The 22,975-nt window shown below is 32.9% G+C and overlaps 4 protein-coding genes and 1 pseudogene across 5 annotated transcripts in view; 2 read left to right on the top strand and 3 right to left on the bottom strand.

Annotated features, from left to right (window-relative positions):
- Positions 1 to 438: 438 nt before the first annotated feature.
- Positions 439 to 13,414, bottom strand: LOC109161711 (annotated as a pseudogene).
- Positions 10,102 to 22,975, bottom strand: part of LOC109161965 (salicylate carboxymethyltransferase-like) — an 18,844-nt gene continuing 5,970 nt past the window's right edge. Inside the window, exons 3-6 of one of the 2 annotated variants that reach the window (XM_019310559.1) lie at positions 11,570 to 11,653; positions 11,017 to 11,430; positions 10,693 to 10,935; positions 10,102 to 10,492 (exon numbers count right to left, since the gene is read on the bottom strand). In XM_019310559.1, the coding sequence (XP_019166104.1) occupies positions 10,157 to 10,492; positions 10,693 to 10,935; positions 11,017 to 11,430; positions 11,570 to 11,644 (1,068 nt within the window). In that variant the 5' untranslated portion in view covers positions 11,645 to 11,653 and the 3' untranslated portion in view covers positions 10,102 to 10,156. Of the gene's footprint in view, positions 10,493 to 10,692; positions 10,936 to 11,016; positions 11,431 to 11,569; positions 11,704 to 22,975 lie in introns of those variants that run through there. The other variant, XM_019310558.1, reaches the window with a different exon arrangement.
- On the top strand, positions 17,351 to 18,373 carry LOC109161710. The gene is made up of 3 exons (XM_019310199.1): positions 17,351 to 17,549; positions 17,640 to 18,185; positions 18,252 to 18,373. The coding sequence occupies exons 1-3, from the start codon at positions 17,351 to 17,353 to the stop codon at positions 18,371 to 18,373; spliced, it is 867 nt and encodes a 288-aa protein (XP_019165744.1).
- The window catches only part of LOC109161962 (salicylate carboxymethyltransferase-like), an 11,007-nt gene continuing 6,263 nt past the window's right edge, over positions 18,232 to 22,975 (bottom strand). The window contains exon 5 of the mRNA XM_019310554.1: positions 18,232 to 18,243. The gene's annotated coding sequence lies outside the window, so the exon portion shown is untranslated. The remainder of the gene's footprint in view (positions 18,244 to 22,975) is intronic.
- On the top strand, positions 18,532 to 19,905 carry LOC109161709. The gene is made up of 2 exons (XM_019310198.1): positions 18,532 to 18,803; positions 18,888 to 19,905. Exons 1-2 carry the CDS (start codon positions 18,532 to 18,534, stop codon positions 19,903 to 19,905), a joined length of 1,290 nt encoding a protein of 429 aa, XP_019165743.1.

Genomic DNA, 22,975 nt, shown 5'->3' with positions numbered 1-22,975 from the left:
AGAGGTCTCACTTAAATTTTCGTTGATGGAGACATTACTATTTGAATCTTGAAGTTCATCGAAAATCTGGATGCTGCTCAAGCACATTAAACATCATGTCATCTCGCGAATTCTTCCGAAATAATTATGTAGTGCAAATGTGGTCATATAACACCAATTTGGTCTCCAAAACTGTGACTTTTTAATTAGCAAGTATTTTCCATCTCTTCTTCAATACTCTATACGACCTCTCAATATAATTTCGAAGAGAAAAATGTACACGAATGATGCATATATATATATATATATATATATATATATATATATATATATATTAGGTACAATTAAACACGTCCAAATTAACATTATACCTGGTGCAACTGATATGTTAAAATTTTCTATAAGTTTTATAATGGATCAAGATCGGGTTGAAAATTAACTACCTTTGCAATTAGATCATTAAGGGCCATATATAGCTAGGAGTTCCCAAATATGGCACCCATCTTTGCTACTAGGGTCTTCACTTTTCCTACCCAAAGTGGTCAGAACCATCCTTCCACCTTTCACCAATTCATCTGAACGACATTTGAGGAAAGTCGAAAAATCTCCTTCAAATTGGTGCGCAAATTATGCTGTGCAACCGAATGCACCTTACAAGGTGCATACGGTTGCAAAACGGCGCCGTTTTGGTTAAAAAAAACGCGCGTCCCACTTAAAGAAGAAATCAGGTTCGATTCCCGGCAATAGCATTTTTATATATCCAGAAATTCATAACTATATAACCACAATTTCATAACTATATATCCACAATTTCATAACTATATATCCATAGTGAATGAATGAAGTAAAAATCTACAATGAATGAATGAATGAAGTAAAAATCCACAATGAATGAATGAATGAAGTAAAAATCCACAATGAATGAACTAAATATCCACAATATATGATTGAACTAAATATCCACAATGAATGAACTAAATATCCATAAATTCATAACTATATAACCACAATTTCATAACTATATATCCACAATTTCATAACTATATATCCACAATAATGCTATTGCTGAGAGTCGAACCTGATTTTTTTTTTTTTAAAAGTAGGACGCGCGTTTTTAATCAAAACGGCGTCGTTTTGAACCGTATGCACCATGAGCAAGGTACATTCGGTTGCACAGCATAACTATTGAAATTGGTGGTAGTAGGCCTGTATCACACTAGGTGGGCTTGAAGCTGACATGTATATGTTGCCCTTGTTATCTTCTATTCCTTTAGGTACCTAAACACAACAAATAGTTCAACAATATAACTATTGTACTGAATTAAATAACTTTTTTCATTTTCCTAGATTGATGAATATTTTGTTATATATATATATATATACCTGAGATTGAACAAAATGGAGGCTCTCGGTGGGGAAAAGCCTTCCATAAAATTAACCAGGAACTCCATTGAAGAAGCACGGCCCAGACCCGTCTCCCAACTCCCTCCTTAAATCCTCTTGATGTTTGTGCAACGACTGGAAAATGGTGTTGAAGTCATTGCTGGGAAGATCATTCAAATAAATGTGAAACTCCGGCGAGGAGTTTTGCCGGAGCTTCTCCCGAGCACTATGGACGGCTTTGAGGAGGTCCGAGTGTAAGACTTTCCCGTATAATATATATTATATATTATGGGTCTTACTTATGTGGTGCAAGTGGACTAGGCCCATTAAGTAATTGGTTGGGTTGGACCTTTAGGTTTAAGTCTTATATCCACCAATGTGCCTATATAAAGCTTGTATTGATGGGATACAAGATACATGAATAATATATGGTACTCATACTGCTCAGAAAATACCAATACACCATCTAGGGTTCTGAGTCAAGTATGAGACAAAACGACTAACCCTATTCTGCAGATCTACAATACAACAGGATATCAACTATGGCTGGAGATCTACAATGCTTCCGCTTCCGCTGCTACGAGTTAAGTTTCTCGTAGATTATGCTTTGTATATTTAAATCTCACATTTGGTATCAAGAGCCTTTATTAATCTCTGTCTGGTTGATTGTTGTGCCTAAAATAATATCAATTTATTTTCATATACATTAAGTTTTTGTATATGAATATTTGGACTGCTGAAAATTATTATTTTTAGCATTAATAAAATATATTTTTTTTGAAAACATTTGTTTGGCTCAATGAGATATACGTTGTATGAAATTTCATTCTTCCCTTCACAAAAATTTCATGCTGATCCCATTTATTGATGATTTTATGGTTGTTGCCTGACCGGAATTACGAGTGCTGCACCATGGGGCGCTGTTGGTGGGAGACCGACTCTCAATCATAAAGAAACTTTAGCCATTGATTTCGCGGCTACATGAGGAGGAATAAAGTCACTGGTTTTCCGGAGAATGGGCAATGGATGCAGTAGACGGTGACCGGCAGCAAGCTACGGCTTTGCGATTTGCAGACGACGGCGGCTTCAGACTCCAGTGGAGTCGTAGCAGCAACGCCGTGGGACGCTGTGGGGTGGCAACTTCTTCGCCTAAGCCACGTACGGCATCGATGGAGAAATCACCGGTCAGTTTGTTCGTCCGGTGGCTTCCCTGCTTCTTCGCTAGTTTTCCGGCGACGTCCTGCTTCAGGTGACGTTGGCTCCGGGCTGCGGCTGCTCCATCTGCGCGCTGCTATTAAGGTCGGCAACGGTGTCCTCCTTCAGGCGATGTCTTCCGTGGATGGTGATGGTCCGACGAAGGCATGCAGCATTCCAGGAAGAAAACGGATGAGTACTACTGGTACATTTCCTTTTTCAAAATTGCAATATACCTTTATTTTTAGTTTTTTATCATATTTAGTTGCCTTATTTAATTAATATTACATATTAATTTTGGTAAATGGTAATTATGTGGTTTAATTATTACCATATTTATATTACCTAATTTAATATGGTATATTATATTATTTTGGCAAATGGTAAAAATATGGTAATTGCTTGTTTTTTGGATGATGCCCTTTAGTTTTCTTAATTTTGGCATTGAATTCATAATTAAATTATCATTCAATTATGGGAAAATATTAAGATTTAAAGTTTTTATGTGAATCTTAATTTAATATTAAAGTGTATATTAAATTGCCTGAAGTATTGCAATTTGTTTAGGATATTCATGAGTTAATATATATTAATATGTAAAAATCCAAGCATGCTATGTATATTCATAAATTATTTTATTATAATTGTACATTCATAAAAGCATGCATTAAAGTTGGATTAAAATATTATCAACTCATAGTCTCTATATTAAATGTCATTCAATTTTTAGGATCCTTAGGTCAATATTTGACATTATGGCCTGTTAAGACAGCTTGTTTGGTTTCTCATTTAATTTTGAGCATATTTTAGTCCTATTTCTGACTTAGGGCTTTAAAACCTATTTTGAACAAGTTTTTTGGGACCTATCTTGGGCCATTAAGTTTGGATCCCACCATTTTTGATTGATATTTTAATAATAATTATAGCTATTTTATTTTGACTTATAACATGTTTATTATGGTAATAATATTGATTATTATGCATAACATGTTCACTAAGTCTTAATTATTACTAACTACCATATTATGTTAATGGTATTCTTGGTTGGTAATAATATTAATTATTAAGTTTGGATATATTTCAGTACTAGACCATTTTATATCCATGTCACAACTCACTTGGACCATTGAGTTTATGAGTCTAATTTGAGTGATTAAGTGCTATAATTATTATATTGGGTCTATTTATGAGCCATTAAGAATTTAAGGATTATAATTGTTATTTTGGCCATTAAGAATTATAACTATTGTTTAAGTTGATTATATATATTTTAATCTATCAAATAGTTTTCAGGGCCTTAATAATAATATTAATTCCTTTAATGATATAGTAAGCAATATAGTTGGTATATTGCCTTTACAATGGTAATTTGATTATTACCATAATTTCAGTCTCCCTGAAAGACATTATAGTCTTGGTTAATTATTATGTGGTAATATGAGATTGACATTCAGTATCCCCTTAATTATGGTTTTGCGGTTTTGCCATTTATTAAGTTATATTTGGCATTATTAATTACTATTATTAAGTTTAGGGGCTAATCTCGTTTATTACCTTTCATAGTAATTATTATTTCTTGGTAATCTATTATGTTTGGAAAGATTACCTATTTAGTGTTTATTGTTACGTGACGTTGCATTGAGGTTACTGACGATGAAGATGGAAGAATTATAGCACTATGGGAGATGCAATTTGCATCATTAAGGTTAGTCATTAAGTTTTATCATTATTCATTTTTGGTAATTAGTGCTATAGTTATAGTTTGACTGCTATAATTTTGAAATTGCCACATTTTATTTTTTTAAGAAAAATGGAAACATTAAAGAAGGTATATTACCATACTTTGGTTGTTATTACCAAATATTAATGGTGATTATAAGGTTATTTATTTATTACCATTAATATTTTAATGATAACAATATTATTATGGTTTATTTATGAATCCTGATTTGTTTCCAATTATGTTTATGTGGCAATGCTTCAGATAAGAAATTTTTTTTTTCTAAGGCAACTGACTATTGTCATTACTGTATATTTATTCCATAATTCATTCAGTCTTTGAATTATGATTAATGTTTTTGCCCATATTTGATTAAGTATGAATAAATTAATATTTGGTGTGATTTCATACTATTTAGATTGTTTTATGCATTTGATCATATTAATTAAGTGCATAATATTAAGTTTAATTATGCAATTAGGTTTTGTGAGATTTTGAATTACAAATGACAGCATATCATTTTGGTTTGATATTGTTAGAATTTGTAAATTCAGTTATTTCTCATAAATTTGATCTTTATGCATTAAAACATTTTGTCATGGGTTTACAGTTTAAAATTTCAAAATTATTGAAATCTCATATTGTAAATTGCTTTAAACTATGCAATTTGTTTGAAATATATGAGTTTAATGTTTAATTTTATGCATGTTTGTCCTAAGCATATTATTTTGTTTTAAATTATGCAATTTTGTCTTATTATGCCTTTAGAAATGCATAAATTTAGGATGGAATTATATTATTCCTAATTAAGTTGGACTAATGCATAAACTTTAGTTGCGGTAGTGCCTGAATTTAAGCACGTTTAGTCTGTTAACTTAATTCATCAATTTAAAGCCTTATTCATATGTGAATCTACAATCTTTAGATCTTCCAAACGATTTTACTTCAAACATGAGAACGCATGACTTAGGGAAGTTTCTTGGGGAGGAATACTAGTTCTATGGCCCTGGCTTAAAAACCTTGTTGCTACTAGTCCCCTTGTGACGCTACTCTGTCTAAGGAGTTGGTATTTAACCGAGCTTCGTCTCGACCAACTTTCCTGGGAGTATATACCTAATAATTGTCTATCATGTGTTGGTTTAATTTGTTTGTTAGGCTTTAAATTCCCCTTTTGCCAAGTGATTACAATTTTAGATTAATTAAAGAGTAGCCTCAGCATCTTTAATTTACTAAAATTGTCTAAGGTTTAAAATACATAAAGATGGCAATGATAATTGTCTAGTGATCTTATAATTTTAATGAGTTGGGGAGTAGCCACAGCATCCTTAATTAGTTAAAATTATATATTAAGCAGTTTATCTTGATCACATACAGTTTTGGACATATCATTTGTGATTAATTGTATGTAATATGATGGAATTTAGCCCACAGGCAATTTCGGTATATTTGTATAGTTAATCAGGATGAAATACTGGACTACGGTCATAATTTAGCCCACAGGCAATTATGTATCGGAATGTGGTTTAGTAGTTTTATCAGTGATGATAGAAATAAATTAATTTTATTTACTTTATGGTTATTTGTAAATAATTCTCATCTCTATCATAAAGTTTAATTTTATGATGTAAATTTTTAAATCATATTTCTTAATTTACCCACAGGGATTAAGGAAATGAACATGATTTCTTAAGTTTTTTTTATCATAATAGTTGTTGTGAATCTTATTGAGTAAAACTTTAGCCTACAGGCAAGTTTTATGTCACTTGATTCTTCAACTTATTTGATAATTGTTTCATCATAAAATTTCAGTTGGATCTAATTGAGTAAAACTTTAGCCCACAGGCAAGTTTTATGTCACTAGATTCTTCTGTCTATTTAGTAATTGAGATAACATATTATCATAAGGGTTTAGTTGGACTTAATAGAATTAAAACTTTAGCCCACAGGCAAGTTTTATGTCAATAAATCCTTTAACCCATTAGGTAATAATTTTATCACAATTTCTTAGAATTTATAAATTTAGTTCAATTATAATTCTAAGTTTCACGGTTTGCATTGGCAAAACATGTATTCAGTCACTTCCCAAAATTTAGCCGCCTTTATTAATTGCTTCACGAACTTACTTGGTTATTTGGATCAACTATAGTAAGTTATGTGATGTGATATACCTCTTTTGGATTCCAAGATTAAAATATACCTTTTGAGCCAAATTCTAACTTGGTTTTGGAAGGTGTGTTTTATTATTTTAGTATGTCCAACTAATGGTGGGGAATTAATATCTTCATTATTTAGTTGGACTTTAATTGGAACCAAAAATTGATTATTTAGTATGTTCAACTAATGGTGGGGAATTATGTCTTCATTTGTTAGTTGGTCAAATCAATTACGAGTACGTATATCATTAATTTTGCTAAAGAATATCTTAATCAGTGGGAGTGATCATTTAGAAAAAGATCATTAAGATACTCCATAATCAGTGGGAGTGATCATTTAGAAAAAGATCATTAAGATACTCCATTAAAGATTTTGGATTTAATTGACTTCATGCATCCCGTATTGGATTGTATGTAAAACAATAAGTCCAAAAGATTCCACAAGTATTAATATTGTATTTGTTCATATAAATTCATATTGGTTTAGCAACATATTTATGAAAAATGTTGTAACAATATTGAGGAGTTTATTAGAACAAAACATATAACTTGTGGTGCACTGTTAAGTAATAAATTCTTCAGCACGCATTTAATAGTCTTTAGTTTCTTCAAAATTGATCCTGGGCCATTTTGGTTTGTAAGGCTCAAGACAATTTTGAGAAACATAAAAGTAAGACTCATAATGTTCAGTTCATTTTGAGGTGGACCTTAAAGATTATTTGGGAAGTTATGGTGTATGTTTAAGATTCCAAATTTATGTACTTAGAGTTTTGGTTTATTGTCTAAGTTATTGGAATGCTTCTGTGACTTGACTATCTTTTGGCTATTTTGATGAGTGGGAGTGACAGATGTGTCAACTCCAAGCTCTTAGCCGTTAGAGGTACTACTTATGTTAACTTATAAAGAAGTTATGGAATATATAGTTAGCATTATGCTAATTAAGAGATCTCTACTTAAGGCATGCTTTTAAGGATATTAGAGATCATACAATGTCCTCTTTTGTACAATTTGGATGATTTTCTCTCTTAAGTTGCGCATATACATTTTATTTTGAGAAACATCCCTTCAGGTACCAAGAATAAACATTGGGTTTGTTCATAAAGGATTCAAGTTGGGGAATCAAATATGCATGTGATCATAGGAGATATTACTCACTTATTCAGTAGAGGACATATTACTATGATTCGTGTGTTTTGTTCTTTAATGCGAATTGTGCTATTACTTGCACCAAGTGGGAGACTGTAAGACTTTCCCGTATAATATATATTATATATTATGGGTCTTACTTATGTGGTGCAAGTGGACTAGGCCCATTAAGTAATTGGTTGGGTTGGACCTTTAGGTTTAAGTCTTATATCCACCAATGTGCCTATATAAAGCTTGTATTGATGGGATACAAGATACATGAATAATATATGGTACTCATACGGCTCAGAAAATACCAATACACCATCTAGGGTTCTGAGTCAAGTATGAGATGAAACGGCTAACCCTATTCTGCAGATCTACAATACAACAGGATATCAACTATGGCTGGAGATCTACAATGCTTCCGCTTCCGCTGTTACGAGTTAAGTTTCTCGTAGATTATGCTTTGTATATTTAAATCTCACACGGAGACGGCGAGAAAGGTGTTGGGGCCGGAGGAACAGCCCAAGTCTGCAATGGAGATGGTCTTAGGATTGTTGAGGCTGGTATAGAGGCTTGTTATGGCTCTGTCTGTTATTGGCTTCGTCATAAGTATCACCTTTCTCTGCATGCATTAATTACCCAAAACCAAAAACATTTAAAAAAAAAAACCATTTCTTTTTGACAATATATAACGACAGTACAGGATTTATGAGTTGCATGAAGGGATTAACTTTAAGGAATGCAATAATTAACCTGAAGAAGAGAGTTGTTGGCATAACTGGTGTCTCCATTTCCTCCATTCATGCGAAGCACTTCATCTACCTTCATCTCTCTCTCTATACTACCAACTTTTCAAGGTATATGTAGGAATTGATGAGTGAATGCCTAGATAGGATAGCTAGCTTGCTCAAATATGCTAGCTTCCTTTTCTCCTTTTTATAGCCGCTGGCTGCTGGTTGTAAACTCAACTATTTTCTTGACTTTATCAATATATCCCTATTTTACTTCATACTCATTCAGTCATTCACATCAGTTCTCATAGGAGTCAACCAGTTATCACTTATAAGTAACTCAAGGATGATTTATATACTGAATGTTCACAATTTATATATTGATTGTTTACAATTTACATATTACATGTTCATAATTTATGTACACAGTTTACATACTAAATGTTCACAATTTAAATTGTGAACATTCGGTACGTAAATTGTGTATTTTAGACACGAATCCACCTTGAAATGTGAACTCGGGTTCATGGTATAACTATGAAACACGGCAAATTATGTTGTGGACTCGGACAAGGTGGACCCGGGTTATATTCACAATTTTTGAATTCTATAATCACAATTTTAGAACTGAATATTCACAATTGTAAATCTCAATATACAAAATTACAGAACTCAATATTCACAATTGCAGAACTCTATATTCACAATTTTTGAACTCTATATTCACAATTATATAACTCTATATTCACAATTTCATAACTTTATATTCACAATTACATAACTGAATATTCACTCGCTGAATTGTTTTCAATAATTAACAAAAAAAAAAAAAAACATTGGATGTGAAAAGTGAAAACGGTGCCACTAACAACACCATTACTTTCACATGTGCAAATTACGTTGTTTTGAACTTGGGTCTCCTTACAGGATGAACTCGGGTCAATGGCATAACTATTGCCCAAAACACACATAATCTTAAGTTGAGAAAACATGCGAAGAACAACTGTTTCAACTAACGGTCAATCCAGGCGGCCCAAATCCAAATAATCCAATCGTTATACCCTGCATCAGCACCACGGCGCACATAACAATGTGCATCCTACGTCTCTCAAAATGACGTCGTTTTGTTAAGTTATGTAGGGAGTTGACGTAATAGAGTGTATGTGTTTTATGGTATATAATTATGTGTATTATGTTATACAATTATGTACATTCTTTTATACAATTATGTAAATCTGAAACATGATATTTTTTTCAAGGGTTAAAAGTTTATGTGTATTATGTTAAGAGTTTATGTGTATTACATTAAAATTTTATGTGTATTACGTATTATGTTAGATTATGTGTATTATCTTTTCAAAAAAGAGTATGTGTATTCTGATATACAATTATGTACATTCTGTTATGCAATTATGTATATTTTCAAAACATGAGTTTTTTTTTTTTTTTTTTTTTTTTTTTTAAAGAAGATAACAACAGACACAAGAAAACGGAATTTTCTATAAAAAAAAATGTATAAAACGACGTCGTTTTGCACTAGGACGCACAATGCAAAGTGAGCCCTGGTGCACGATATAAATTGCCCAAAGAATCACCGTACCAATGGTCGATTGAGGATTTCCTCATTTCATCCCAAATAAATAACACAGATCAGAAGCACTACACATCACATATTCCCTCAACACTACATGCAATGCCTTGTGGCACTCTTAGCTTGGCTTCGTATTATAAAAACCAAAAAAAAAAAAAAAACTCATTTATATGCTTAAATTATTTTCTTATAGTGAATTTTAAGATAACATTACTTGAAAATCTTAACTAAATACACAAATTAAGTTCAAATTTGTGATACATTTAGAATTAAATTACATTTTAATAACCGAAACAGTAACAATAATGAGTTGAGAGTAGTCCGGGCTAGTCGACATGGAATGAGCAATCATCTTTTCGTATCTGCGGAACACCTCATCAATTATTCCTTCACCAAAATGGCTAACAAGCATAGGCTCAGCAACAGCTCTCATGCACCTACCAATAACGTTGTACCCATCATTATTATATTCAGTCCAATGAATTTGGGAAGCCTCCAAGTAGTCAATAGTGAAGGAACCATCCTTCTCAACTAGGAATTTTGTTTCAGCTAAAGATGGTATGTATAGAGGAACATTAAAAGAATTTAGTTTATCTTCTTCCACAAAACCCTGCATCATATCAAATTAAACCAACTTTTAGCCCCATATATATATATATATATATATATATATATATATATATATATATATATATATATATAAAATATAATACTATAATACTCCGTATAATATAGTTTCTCTTCTGAGAAGGCCAATCTAAAATAATGTAATAAGTTTTTTAAAGTTGTGTTATGCATATAATTAAGTACCTCTGCAACCATATCATTGAGGGCTAAAGCTAGGAGTTCCCAAATATGGCAGAAAGGGCCTTCACTTTGTCTACCTAACATGGTCAAAACCATTCTCCCATTTTTCACTAATTCTATAGAGCGACACTTGAGAAAAGTAGAAAAATCTTGTTCAAATTGATCATAGTATAACATTATCACAGATGGTGGACTAGCAGTTGCCATGCAAATGTTGCCCTTGTTCTCTTCTATTCCTTTAGGAACCTGTGCGCGAATCAAATTAAAGGTAGAATTCATTCATGATTATTGTAATTCATAATTAAGTGTGTATATATATACTCGTACTTGAGATAGCCAATGGAGACTAGAAGAAGAATGAACAAAATGGAGGGTATTGGAGGGGAAAAGCCTGCCATAAAATGAACCGGGAACTCCATTAAAGAAGCACAGCCCACACCCCTCTCCTATCTCCCTCCTAAAACCCTCTTCATGTTTTGGCAATAACGACTTGAAAATGGTGTTGAAGTCGTTGGTGGGAAGGTCGTTTAAGTAAATCTGAAACTCCGGAGACTGTCGCCGCTGGAGCTTCTTCCGCGCACTATCGACGGCTTTGACGAGGTTGGAGACGGCGAGAAAGGTGTTGGGGCCGGAGGAACAGCCCAAGTCTGCAATGGAGATGGTCTTAGGATTGTTGAGGCTGGTATATAGGCTTGTTATGGCTCTGTCTGTTATTGGCTTGGTCACAAGTATCACCTTTCTCTGCATTAATTAATTACCCAAAACCAAAAACACTAAACATATATAAAACCACCATGTCTTTTTTGACAATAAAACTACAAGATTTATGACTTGGATGAATATATGGATTAATGTTATTGACTGCAATAATATAATTAACCTGAAGAAGGGAGTTGTTGGAATAACTGGTGTCTCCAATTCCTCCATTCATGTGAAGCACTTCAGCTACCTTCATCTCTCCTCTCTATCACTCAAACTTTTCAAGGTATATATATATGTAGTAGGAATTGATAACTGAATAGCTTGCTCAAATATGCTTCCTTTTTCTCCTTTTTATAGCCGCTGCGCTGCTCACTACTGGAAATTATGAAATTTCCGACCACCTGAAAGTGATCTTAAATCAAGTTGATATCAAAAAGTGATCGGAAATAGCAACAAAGGTTTTTCCAGATACTAAAAGTGGTCGGAATAAGGCTTTCGACTTAATTTAAAATCACTTTTCAAGTGGTCGGAAATTTCATAATTTCGAGTAGTGGGCTGGTTGTGAACTCAATTATATATTTTCTTGACTTTATTAATATATCCCTATTTTACTTCATACTCATTCACATCCCTTGTCGTCGTAGGATTATATACTTCAATTCCAAAATAAAAATTACAAGGTTATAAGTTTGACTCTTAACCGAACAACTTATTGATTTAATTTATTGGTTTGAGTTGATTTATGAGCAACTTAGGCTCATTTACTCCCTTGTGCTCATTTACCCACTAAAGCTATTTTTATCTATGGAATACTCTCACTTACAAATGTTGATCTCACTTCCACATCATCAAATTTGTAAATTCTTCACTATTTTCTCATCTCTCACTTCCAAAAGTGTTCCACTCTCATTTTATTTTATAAATATAATAATAAAATTAAAAAAAAAAGAAATAAAACTATAAAAGTCAGATCTAAAAAAATCACATTATCTTTTACATTATCTTGAAAGGGGTTCATTTGTTTGGATGAAGATAGCCTTAGGCTGCAATGCAAGATCATGTTTAATTTAGCATGCATTCAGATCATTACTGTAAATTTCTCTCATAAATCATAACTAAAAAATATATATAATTAATATTAACATTATTTGTACAATTAGCTTTGCTTGAGACGGTCTCAAAGTAAAACTTTTTACCAAAAATATAATACATTTTTATAACTATTACATTTCTATTAATATTTACCAAGAATAAAAAGTACGGAGTATATATCAACCGCATGTTTCACCTGCGGCGCGCCTTCACGATACTTAACCTAAGCCTATATATATATATATATATATATATATATATATATATATATATATATATATAAGTGTTCAAGAGGGAAATGCGAACGAATCAGCGCTCGACACGTGTCCAGATCTAATAACTTAAAAAAAACGCGGTGACATTTTTGTAAATAATTGAACATCGAAGTGCAAGTAAAATCACTTATAAGTGCATGTAATTTTGCCTTGTTAGCATTCACTTTCCGCAAACATTCATGCACTTGGGTGTGCTTATAACTCTATGTGCAACTATTTATAACTATTGGTGCAACTACTTATAACTATAGGTGCACATACTTTCACCTATAAGTGCATGTAAATTTGCCTTGTTAATATTCATTGATCTGAGTTCAGCAGGTAGTAATACCACTAAAAATCACTCGCAAACATTCACACACCTGGGTGCAACTACTTATAACTATGTGTGCAACTACTTAGAACTATAGGTGCAACTAAGTATTGATGCTTAGTGTAAATTTTTACTTGCACCTATAATACATTTTACATGCACTTGTAATATATTTTATTTGCACTTCGATGTTCAATTATTTACGAAAATACCACCGCGTTTATTTAAAAAATCAGTGTTTCTCATCCATTAGATCTGGACACGTGGACGGACAGAATCCATTCCTATTTCGCGCCTGGGCGAGCCGTTCGCACCCGAGTGCAACTCTCTCTCTCTCTCTCTCTCTCTCTCTCTATATATATATATATATATATATATATATATATATATATATATATATATATATATATATATATATATATATATATATATATATATATATATATATATATATATATATATATATATATATATATAGGGAAGGGTTTAGGTCCGGGTTCTCATGCGGTTGTGTGGTTGACGTACCTTAAATATTAAAATGACGCACCTTAAGTACATAAATCACACGCACCTTAAGCACTAAAATGACGCACCTTAAATACACAAATCGCACGTACCTTAAACACACATACAAAGCACATTAAGAACACAAATCATTCGCACTTAAAGCTTTAGCCCGACATACCTTAAGTCCACAAACCACGCACCTAAAGTTTTAAAATTGCGCACTTTAAATTTCAACAACTTACACACCTTAAGCATATAAATCATGCACCTTAATAAGGAAAACAACGCACCTTAAGAAGGAAAAACCACGCAACTTAAGCTTCAGGTTGACGCACCTTAAGTTTCAACATAACTACTCACAGCACACAAACCACGCACCTTAAGAAGGAAAATCACGCACCTTAAATTTGACCTAGATGCAAAAATTATCAAATTGTCACCGCGTTTTTTTTTTTTTTTTTTTTTTTTTTTTTTTTTTTTGAATTTTGTCAATCTTGGACGTTGATTTTGACAATATCAATGGCTATCCTCTCACCACACAACCACACCTGGACGCACTAACCGCATTTGAACATATAAGCATTAAATTGACGCACTTTAAGTACATAACACATGCACATTAAGCACTCAAACAAAACACCTGATGAACACTAATCTGACGCACATTAAGCACTAATCTGACGCACATTAAGCACAAAACTCACGCACCTTAAGCACAAACTCATGCACCTTAATCACAAAACTAATGCACCATAAGTTTCAACAACTACTCACATTAAGAACACAAATCTCACGCACCTTAAGCACACAAAACTCACGCACCTTAAGCATAAAACTCATGCACCTTAAGTTTGAACACTACTCATATTAAATACATACCCACGCACCTTAAGTCATGAGAGACATTTCAGACACCTTCTCACTAAGGAGAAATGCCAATAGTCAAAACTCACACATCTTAAGCACAAGATTCACACACTTTAAACACAAAACTCATGCACTTTAAGTTTGAACACTACTCACATTAAATACATACCCACTCACCTTAAGTACAAAACTCACGTACCTTAAGCACAAGATTCACGCACCCTAAGTACAAAATTCACCCACCTTAAACACAAGACTCAAGCACCTTAAGTACAAAACTTACGCACATTGATAACCGCACAACCACACGGGAGACATACAACCGCATAGGAACTTAATTATATATATATATATATATATATATATATATATATATATATATATATATATTCAAAACGTATAGTTTATTATGTCCACGTACAACCAACAGCTATTAATTAATGGGAGAAAAGGGGCAACCCCGGCCCAAGATGTTTAATAATGGGTAATTGGGCAATCGTTATACCGTGCACCAGGGCGCACATAGTAATGTGCGCCCGGCGTCTTCCAAAACGACGTCGTTTTATATTCTGTTATAAAATTCTATGTTTTCATGTATAAAATTCTGTACATTCGAAACAACGAATTTTTATCCTTTTAAAAAAGATTATTTGTTTTCAGGTATAAAATTCTGTATTCAGGTATAAAATTATGTGTTTTCTATTATATAATTCTGTACATTCGAAACATGAATTTTCAGTTATAAAATTATGTGTTTTCAGGTATAAAATTCTGTGTTTTCTATTACGGAGTATATAATTCTGTACAATCGAAACATCAGGATTTTCAGTTATAAAAATTCTGTGTTTTCTATTATACAATTCTGTGCATTCTAAACATGAATTTTTTGTTAAGGGGTTAACAACAGACACGAGAAAAATGTACAAAACGAAGTCGTTTTGGGCCAGGGCGCACAATGCGCCTTGGTGCACGATATAATTCGCCGTAATTGGGTATACACAAAAAATTTAATAATTTTTTACTGTGCATTTCAAGTGTAACCCCACTTAAATTGGCCTGACTATTGAATTGATAATGATAAAGTTATAAATTGCACTCTTAGTTAGAACTGTCTATTTTCCTTTCTTTGAACTGATTATTAGCTATAATCAGTATGATTTATTTCCTTATGACTTCAACATTATTTTTCAATCGTTGCCAAAACATGAAGAGGATTTAAGGAGGGAGATAGGAGAGGGGTATGGGCTATGCTTCTTCAATGGAGTTCCCGGTTCATTTTATGGCAAGCTTTTCCCCTCCGATAGCCTTCATTGTCCATTTTTCTTTTAGTCTCCATTGTCTATCTTAGAGTTAATTCCATCAATGGTCCTCCGACTATATTGATTTTCCAAAATTAGTCCCTGACTTTTAATTTGGACACTTTACATCCTTTGACTTTCAATTTCTTTCCAATTGAGGTCCTTTCATCAGATTACGGTAAAATGGACTTTAAATGAAAGGGTAAAGTAGTTATTTCATCTGCCTAATGTATAATTCTTCGTATTTTTTCCTTGTATACGCGACTTCGGACATGTGATTCACTTAACTGGTTAATCCCTAATGAAATTTTGTTCTTCAAGTGGATTTAGGGATTAAACAATTAAGTGAATCACATGTCCGAAGTCGCGTATACAAGCCCTAATGAAATTTTGTTCTTCAAGTGGATTTAGGGATTAAACAATTAAGTGAATCTGATGTCCGGAGTCGCACATACAAATGAGAAATACGAAGAATTATACATTAGGCAGATGAAATGACTACTTTATTCTTTCATTTAAAGTCCAATTTACCGTAATCTAACGAAAGGACCTCAATTGAAAAGAAATTGAAAGTCAATAGATGTAAAGTGTCTAAATTAAAAGTCGAGGACTAATTTTGGAAAATCAATATAGTCGGAGGACTATTGCTGGAATTAACTCTCTATCTTATATATATACTAATATACACGATTGAAAAATATACTTTTTTTCTTAAATCATTAAATCTTCGATCTGAAATATAGTCTTATCTTCTAATAATTTTTTTAATTCTTTTTTTTTTTTTTTTAACTTGCATGCCTTGAACATTTTTTATTGTTTGCACACAGGTACCTAAAGGAATAGAAGAGAACATGGGCAACATTTGCACGGCAACTACATGTCCATCAAACGTGATAAAGGCATATGCTAATCAGTTCGAAAGAGATTTCTCCATTTTTTTCAAATTGTGCTCCAAAGAATTGGTGAAAGGTGGGGTAGATCGACAAAGCTAAAACCCTACTTTCCCTATGTTCGAACTCCTAACTTTAATTTAGTGCTTAATGATCTAGTTGCAGAGGTAGTTAATTAAATTATATGCTCAACACAACAACTAAATACATATACAAATGCATATAGAGAGAGTGCGTGTGTGAGAAATTAAATTTTAGTTTGTCCCCCTACCCCAATTAAATTTTTGCTTTTGTTTTATATTATATTTTTTTAAAAAACTTATTACATTATATTATATGTACGTACATTATAGATTGGGCTGCTTTCTTGAAAGAGAAACTGAAAGTACGACAAGCAACATATATATATGGCTAATAATTCTTCCCTGGCTAATTTAATGTCCGTACTTGGGTTGCGTGGAAGAAGAGAAACTAAACTTGTCTAATGTTCAACATTCTTCCCTGGCTAATTTAATGTCCGTACTTGGGTTGCGTGGAAGAAGAGAAACTAAACTTGTCTAATGTTCAACCATTTGGGATTGACGACGTTAAGACTGCTCTGTTTGCAATGTTCCCTAATAAAATACTAGGACCGGATGGAATGAATCTAGGGAGAATGTGCTAGAATTAGTGACTGATCTAAGACCTATAGTCCTAAGTAATGTTGTCTACAGAGTAATGGCTAAAATGATTACACAAAGAATGAAGCCCCTGATGGAGAGTATTATTTCTGACACACTGAGTGCTTTTATACCCAATCGGCTTATTACTGATAATATTTTGGTAGCAGCTGAGGTGGGACATTTTTTGAACAGGAAACATTGTGGTGTTGTTGGGTGGGGGGCTCTTAAATTGGATATGGCAAAGGCATATGATCGTATGGAATGACCTTTCTTAAAAGGAATGCTTAAAGCCCTGGGTTTTGATGACAGATGGGTGGAACTGATTATGTTATGTGTGACTACAGTTTCCTACATGTTTATGATAAACGGTTCCCCTACTGAGTCGATTGTGCCCACTCGTGGTCTTAGGCAAGGGGATCTTTTGTCCCCATATCTTTTTATTATCTGCGCAGAAGGCCTTTCCCTATTATTACAGCAGGCACAGACCAGTGGTTTGATTCATGGTTGCAGGGTAGCACGAGGTGCAACCCCGATCTCTCATTTGTTCTTTGCTGATGATAGTCTACTATTTTTCAAGGCAAATATTCATGAGGCCACTGAAATAAAGAACTGTTTGTCAATATATGAGAGCTTGTCTGGGCAGATGGTTAACTATCAGAAATCTAGTATTTGCTACAGCAAGAATGCTGGTGAGAATGACAAGGATATGGTAGCACAGGCTTTGGGAGTGGTTCAGGCCCTGAACTTTGGAAAGTATCTGGGGTTACCAGCTTTTGTGGGAAGAAATAAGAAAGCGGTCTTTGCCTATATTGAGGATAAAATCAGACAGAGAATAGGGTCATGGAATAAGAAACTCCTAACGCAGGCTGGGAAGGAAATATTATTGAAAAGTGTAGCTCAAGCTATGCCTACCTTTTCAATGAGTGTATTTTTGCTACCCTTATCTGTCTGTTCAGCTATTGAACGAACAATGAACCGATACTGGTGGGGATCTGGGACTGACCGTGGTATTCACTGGAATGCTTGGGATAAGTTATGTATCCCCAAGAAATATGATGTCTGGGCTTTAAGGATTTAAGAGCATTTAATTTGGCAATGTTAGGTAAACAAGCATGGCGTTTACTTACCAATCCTGACTCATTGGTGTCCCGTATTTATAAGGTTAGGTACTTCTGTAAACGTCCCTTTTCTGAAGCATGTCTTGGGAATAATCCTAGTTATTGTTGGAGGAGTATCATGGCGGCTAAGGATTTTATAGTTGGTGGGGTGAGACGGCGTATTGGAAATGGTAACTCAACTCTAATATGGAAGGACCCCTGGTTACAAGATGAAATGGACCCTATGGTCCAAACGGAGATGCCACCACAATTATCGGATGCAAAAGTATCGGGGTTAATAGATCAGACTACTGGAACATGGGACCCGCATATTTTATCAGATATTTTTGACCCACACGATGTGCCAAGAATTTTAAGAATTCCTATCTCTCCGGAATATGAAGATACATGGTACTAGTATGATAACCCCAATGGATGCTACTCGGTCAAGAATGGATACAGACACATTGTGGGCATTTATGAGAGCAATGCCAGTTTTGATAAATGGAACACACTATGGAAACTAAAAATCCCACCAAAGTGGAGGATGTTTCTATGGAGAGCTATAAGTAATATCTTTCTTACTACCAACAACTTGCTTATAAAGAGGGTGGATGTTGATCTGATGTGTGCCATGTGTGGATTAATCAATGAAGATGTTATGCACTCATTAGTCCTATGTGATTATGCAAAGTCCATATGGAGCCAATCTGGCCTTCCAAACCCCCACATTATGACAAATATTTTTCATGAATGGTTTAGGGCAATCTTGAATGTTCTAGACTCTAATGGAATGTTATTTGCAGCTGGAATTCTATACAACATTTGGAGAGCCCGGAACGGTGCGATATGGGATGCATGTTTACCGTTGCCAAGAAAAGTTCTCACTTCGACTATAGTAACAGTAAAGGCATGGCAAAGTGTGCATGGCACTACCGGCTCTGCCCAACAGTCGGCCGACGTGAGCAATCTGCCTCCCCTCGGGACCAACGCTGCAGCGACCCAAGATCTGGTCTCTACTGTACTGCCGCATCCCCTTCCTCCCGAGCCACCGCCGCCACAACCAAAACGGTGCTACATCGACGCAGGTTTCAACTCCGGATCAATGACAGCCACAGCCGGGGTGGTCTTGCTCGATCACCTTGGCAGTTATATATCGGCGTATTGCGTACCACCACAAGTTTGCCTCTCACTCCTTATGGCCAAGGCGCTAGCATGGAAAGAGGCCTTATCGTGGCTCAGAGAGCGTGGAGAACAGTCAGTTCAAATATTCACGGATTGCCAGACTTTACGATCCTACCTAGATTCAGCTAGTATCCGGGCTCGGTCCTATCTTGGTTATGCCCTCGATGATTGCAAGAATTTTGTAGCTATGTTCAGTTTTTGCTCAGTTAATTTTATTCCTAGATCGCAGAATATTATGGCACATGCTTTAGCATCGGCTGCCTTTGGTTATTCTATAGCTATGTACTGGGACGGGGTCCCGCCAGACTCTATTTCGATTCATATATAAATGCAACCACATTGGTTTTTTCAAAAAAAAACTTGTTTAATGTTCAGGGCCGGTTTTTAAATTTTTGTGGCCCCGTTCTGGTAAATAAATGGGGCCGGCAAATTATGTTGTGCATCCGTATGGATGTATAGTTATGCAATTCTGGATGTATAGTTATGCAATTCTGGATGTGTAGTTATGAAGTTATGGATGTGTAGTTATGAAGTTATGGATGTGTAGTTATGAAATTCTGGAATTATAGTTATGAAGTTATGGATGTGTAGTTATGCAATTCTGGATGTATAGTTATGAAGTTATGGATGTGTAGTTATGCAATTCTGGATTTATAGTTATGAAATTATGGACGTGTAGTTATGTAATTCTGGATGTATAGTTATAAAATTATGGATGTGTAGTTATGCAATTCTGTTTTTTTTTTTTTTTCTTTTTTTTCTTTTTTTAAGTTAGATATCAAAACGACGTCGTTTTTGCATCCGGATGCACCATGCATGGTGCATACGGATGCACAGCATAACGATCCAATGGGGCCCTACCAAAATCACAATCTTTAAAATCAATACTTTTTTTTTAAATAATAAAGTGGTAAAATGTTGATGTGCGGAAAAAAAAAAAAACATATTATGAAATAAATTACAACAACAACAACAACAACAATAATAATAGTGTACGCAAACTCGCAATGTAAAATGATTAAAAAATAGAATAAAAAACAAAAAACATATTATGAAATAATAATAATAATAATAATAATAATAATAATAATAATAATAATAATAATAATAATAATAATAATCTATACTATATATAAAAACAAAATCCTGAAATTTTAACTTTCCGCCCAATTCCTAAAATATTTCTCTTCCCAATAAAATATATTGATTTCTACTTTCCCATTCGTACAATAATTCTGGGTAAAAATCTATACTATATATAAAAACAAAATCCTGAAATTTTAACTTCCCGCCCAATTCTTTAAAAATCTCTCTTCCTAATAAAATATATTGATTTCTACTTTCCCATTCGTACAATAATTCTGCGTTAAAATTCTATTTTAATATTATAAAATAGTGTAATACAATCTAGACTATATATAAAATTCAAAATCCTGAAATTTTAAATTTCCGCGCAATTCCTAAAAAATCTCTCTTCCTAATAAAATATATTGATTTCTACTTTCCCATTCGTACAATAATTCTGCGTTAAAATTCTATTCTAATATTATAAAATAGTGTAATACAATCTATACTATATATAAAAACAAAATCCTGAAATTTTAACTTCCCGCCCTATTCCTAAAAAATCTCTCTTCCTAATAAAATATATTGATTTCTACTTTCTCATTTGTACAATAATTCTGCTTTAAAATTCTATTCTAATATTATAAAATAGTGTAATACAATCTAGACTATATATAAAAAACAAAATCCTGACATTTTAACTTTCCGCGCAATTCCTAATAAATTTCTCTTCCTAATAAAATATATTGATTTCTATTTTCTCATTCGTACAATAATTCTGCGTTAAAATTCTATTCTAATATTATAAAATAGTGTAATACAATCTATCTATATACTATATATAATAACAAAATCCTGAAATTTTAACTTCCCGCCCAATTCCTAAAAAATCTCTCTTTCTAATAAAATATATTGATTTCTACTTTCCCATTCGTACAATAATTCTGCGTTAAAATTCTATTCTAATATTATAAAATAGTGTAATACAATCTATACTATATATAAAAACAAAATCCTAAAATTTTAACTTCCCGCCCTATTCCTAAAAAATCTCTCTTTCCTAATAAAATATATTGATTTCTCCTTTTCCATTTGTACAATAATTCTGCTTTAAAATTCTTTTCTAATATTATAAAATAGTGTAATACAATCTAGACTATATATAAAAAATAAAATCCTGAAATTTTAACTTTCCGCGCAATTCCTAAAAAATCTCTCTTCCTAATAAAATATATTGATTTCTATTTTCTCATTCGTACAATAATTCTGCGTTAAAATTCTATTCTAATATTATAAAATAGTGCAATACAATCTGTACTATATATAAAAATAAAATCCTGACATTTTAACTTTCCGCGCAATTCCTAAAAAATCTCTCTTCCTAATAAAATATATTGATTTCTATTTTCTCATTCGTACAATAATTCTGCGTTAAAATTCTATTCTAATATTATAAAATAGTGTAATACAATCTGTACTATATATAAAAATAAAATCCTGAAATTTTAACTTCCCGCCCAATTCCTAAAAAATCTCTCTTCCTAATAAAATATATTGATTTCTACTTTCCCATTCGTACAATAATTCTGCGTTAAAATTCTATTCTAATATTATAAAATAGTGTAATACAATCTATACTATATATAAAAACAAAATCATGAAATTTTAACTTCCCGCCCAATCTATACTATATATAAAAACAAAATTCTGAAATTTTAACTTCCCGCCCAATTCCTAAAAAATCTCTCTTCCTAATAAAATATATTGATTTCTACAATAGTTCTGGGTTAAAATTTTATTGTAATATTATAAAATTGTGTAATACTAATTCTATTCTAATCTGTATCTATTTTATATGTCAGTGTTGCAAAAATCGTGTCGCTGGCCGCTGCGAGGAAGGCCGGAATCGGCCTACTCATATGCCACCTCGCCGGCTGAACCGGGCTTTCATTTTTTTTTTTTTTAATTTTAAGTTGTAAAGTGTCAAAAGTTCGGCACGGCATAACTTTTGACTTCGTTGTCCGTTTTGGACAAATGTTTTTTTGAAATCGCGTATTTTTTCGAGATGTATCCACCGCAAACTGCCGTAGGCGGTTTGGCCCACCAATTTCTAAAAAAAATACTTTAGTAAAGAGTTTCTAAGAAAAAACTATGAGAACCTTATGTTTTATTAATGAATTTTTAAAATTTTTAATTAAACAATTGTCCTGTGCATTATTTAATAATCTTTCTTTATAATTGGTCAAATTATTTAATTATGGTAAATTTGAGAATAATTAATGATGGTAATAGAAATCTTAGAAGAATATAGAATTGAACAATATTTAATTATT

This window comes from Ipomoea nil, unplaced genomic scaffold (assembly GCF_001879475.1).
Source record: "Ipomoea nil cultivar Tokyo-kokei standard unplaced genomic scaffold, Asagao_1.1 scaffold2926, whole genome shotgun sequence".
Lineage (NCBI taxonomy): Eukaryota > Viridiplantae > Streptophyta > Magnoliopsida > Solanales > Convolvulaceae > Ipomoea > Ipomoea nil.
The sequence above is the reverse complement of the archived record's forward strand: the minus strand, read 5'-3'. Positions and strand labels throughout refer to the sequence as shown.

Bases quoted from the DNA above. Each gene is read 5' to 3' on its own strand.
- LOC109161709 (XM_019310198.1), top strand. From the start codon at position 18,532: ATGGCGGCTAAGGATTTTATAGTTGGTGGGGTGAGACGGCGTATTGGA. The intron at 18,804-18,887 runs GTACTAGTATGA...GAGCAATGCCAG, and splicing joins CCGGAATATGAAGATACATG to TTTTGATAAATGGAACACAC.
- LOC109161710 (XM_019310199.1), top strand. From the start codon at position 17,351: ATGGCTAAAATGATTACACAAAGAATGAAGCCCCTGATGGAGAGTATT. The intron at 17,550-17,639 runs GTATGGAATGAC...GTGTGACTACAG, and splicing joins TATGGCAAAGGCATATGATC to TTTCCTACATGTTTATGATA. The intron at 18,186-18,251 runs GTGTAGCTCAAG...CTGTCTGTTCAG, and splicing joins GAAGGAAATATTATTGAAAA to CTATTGAACGAACAATGAAC.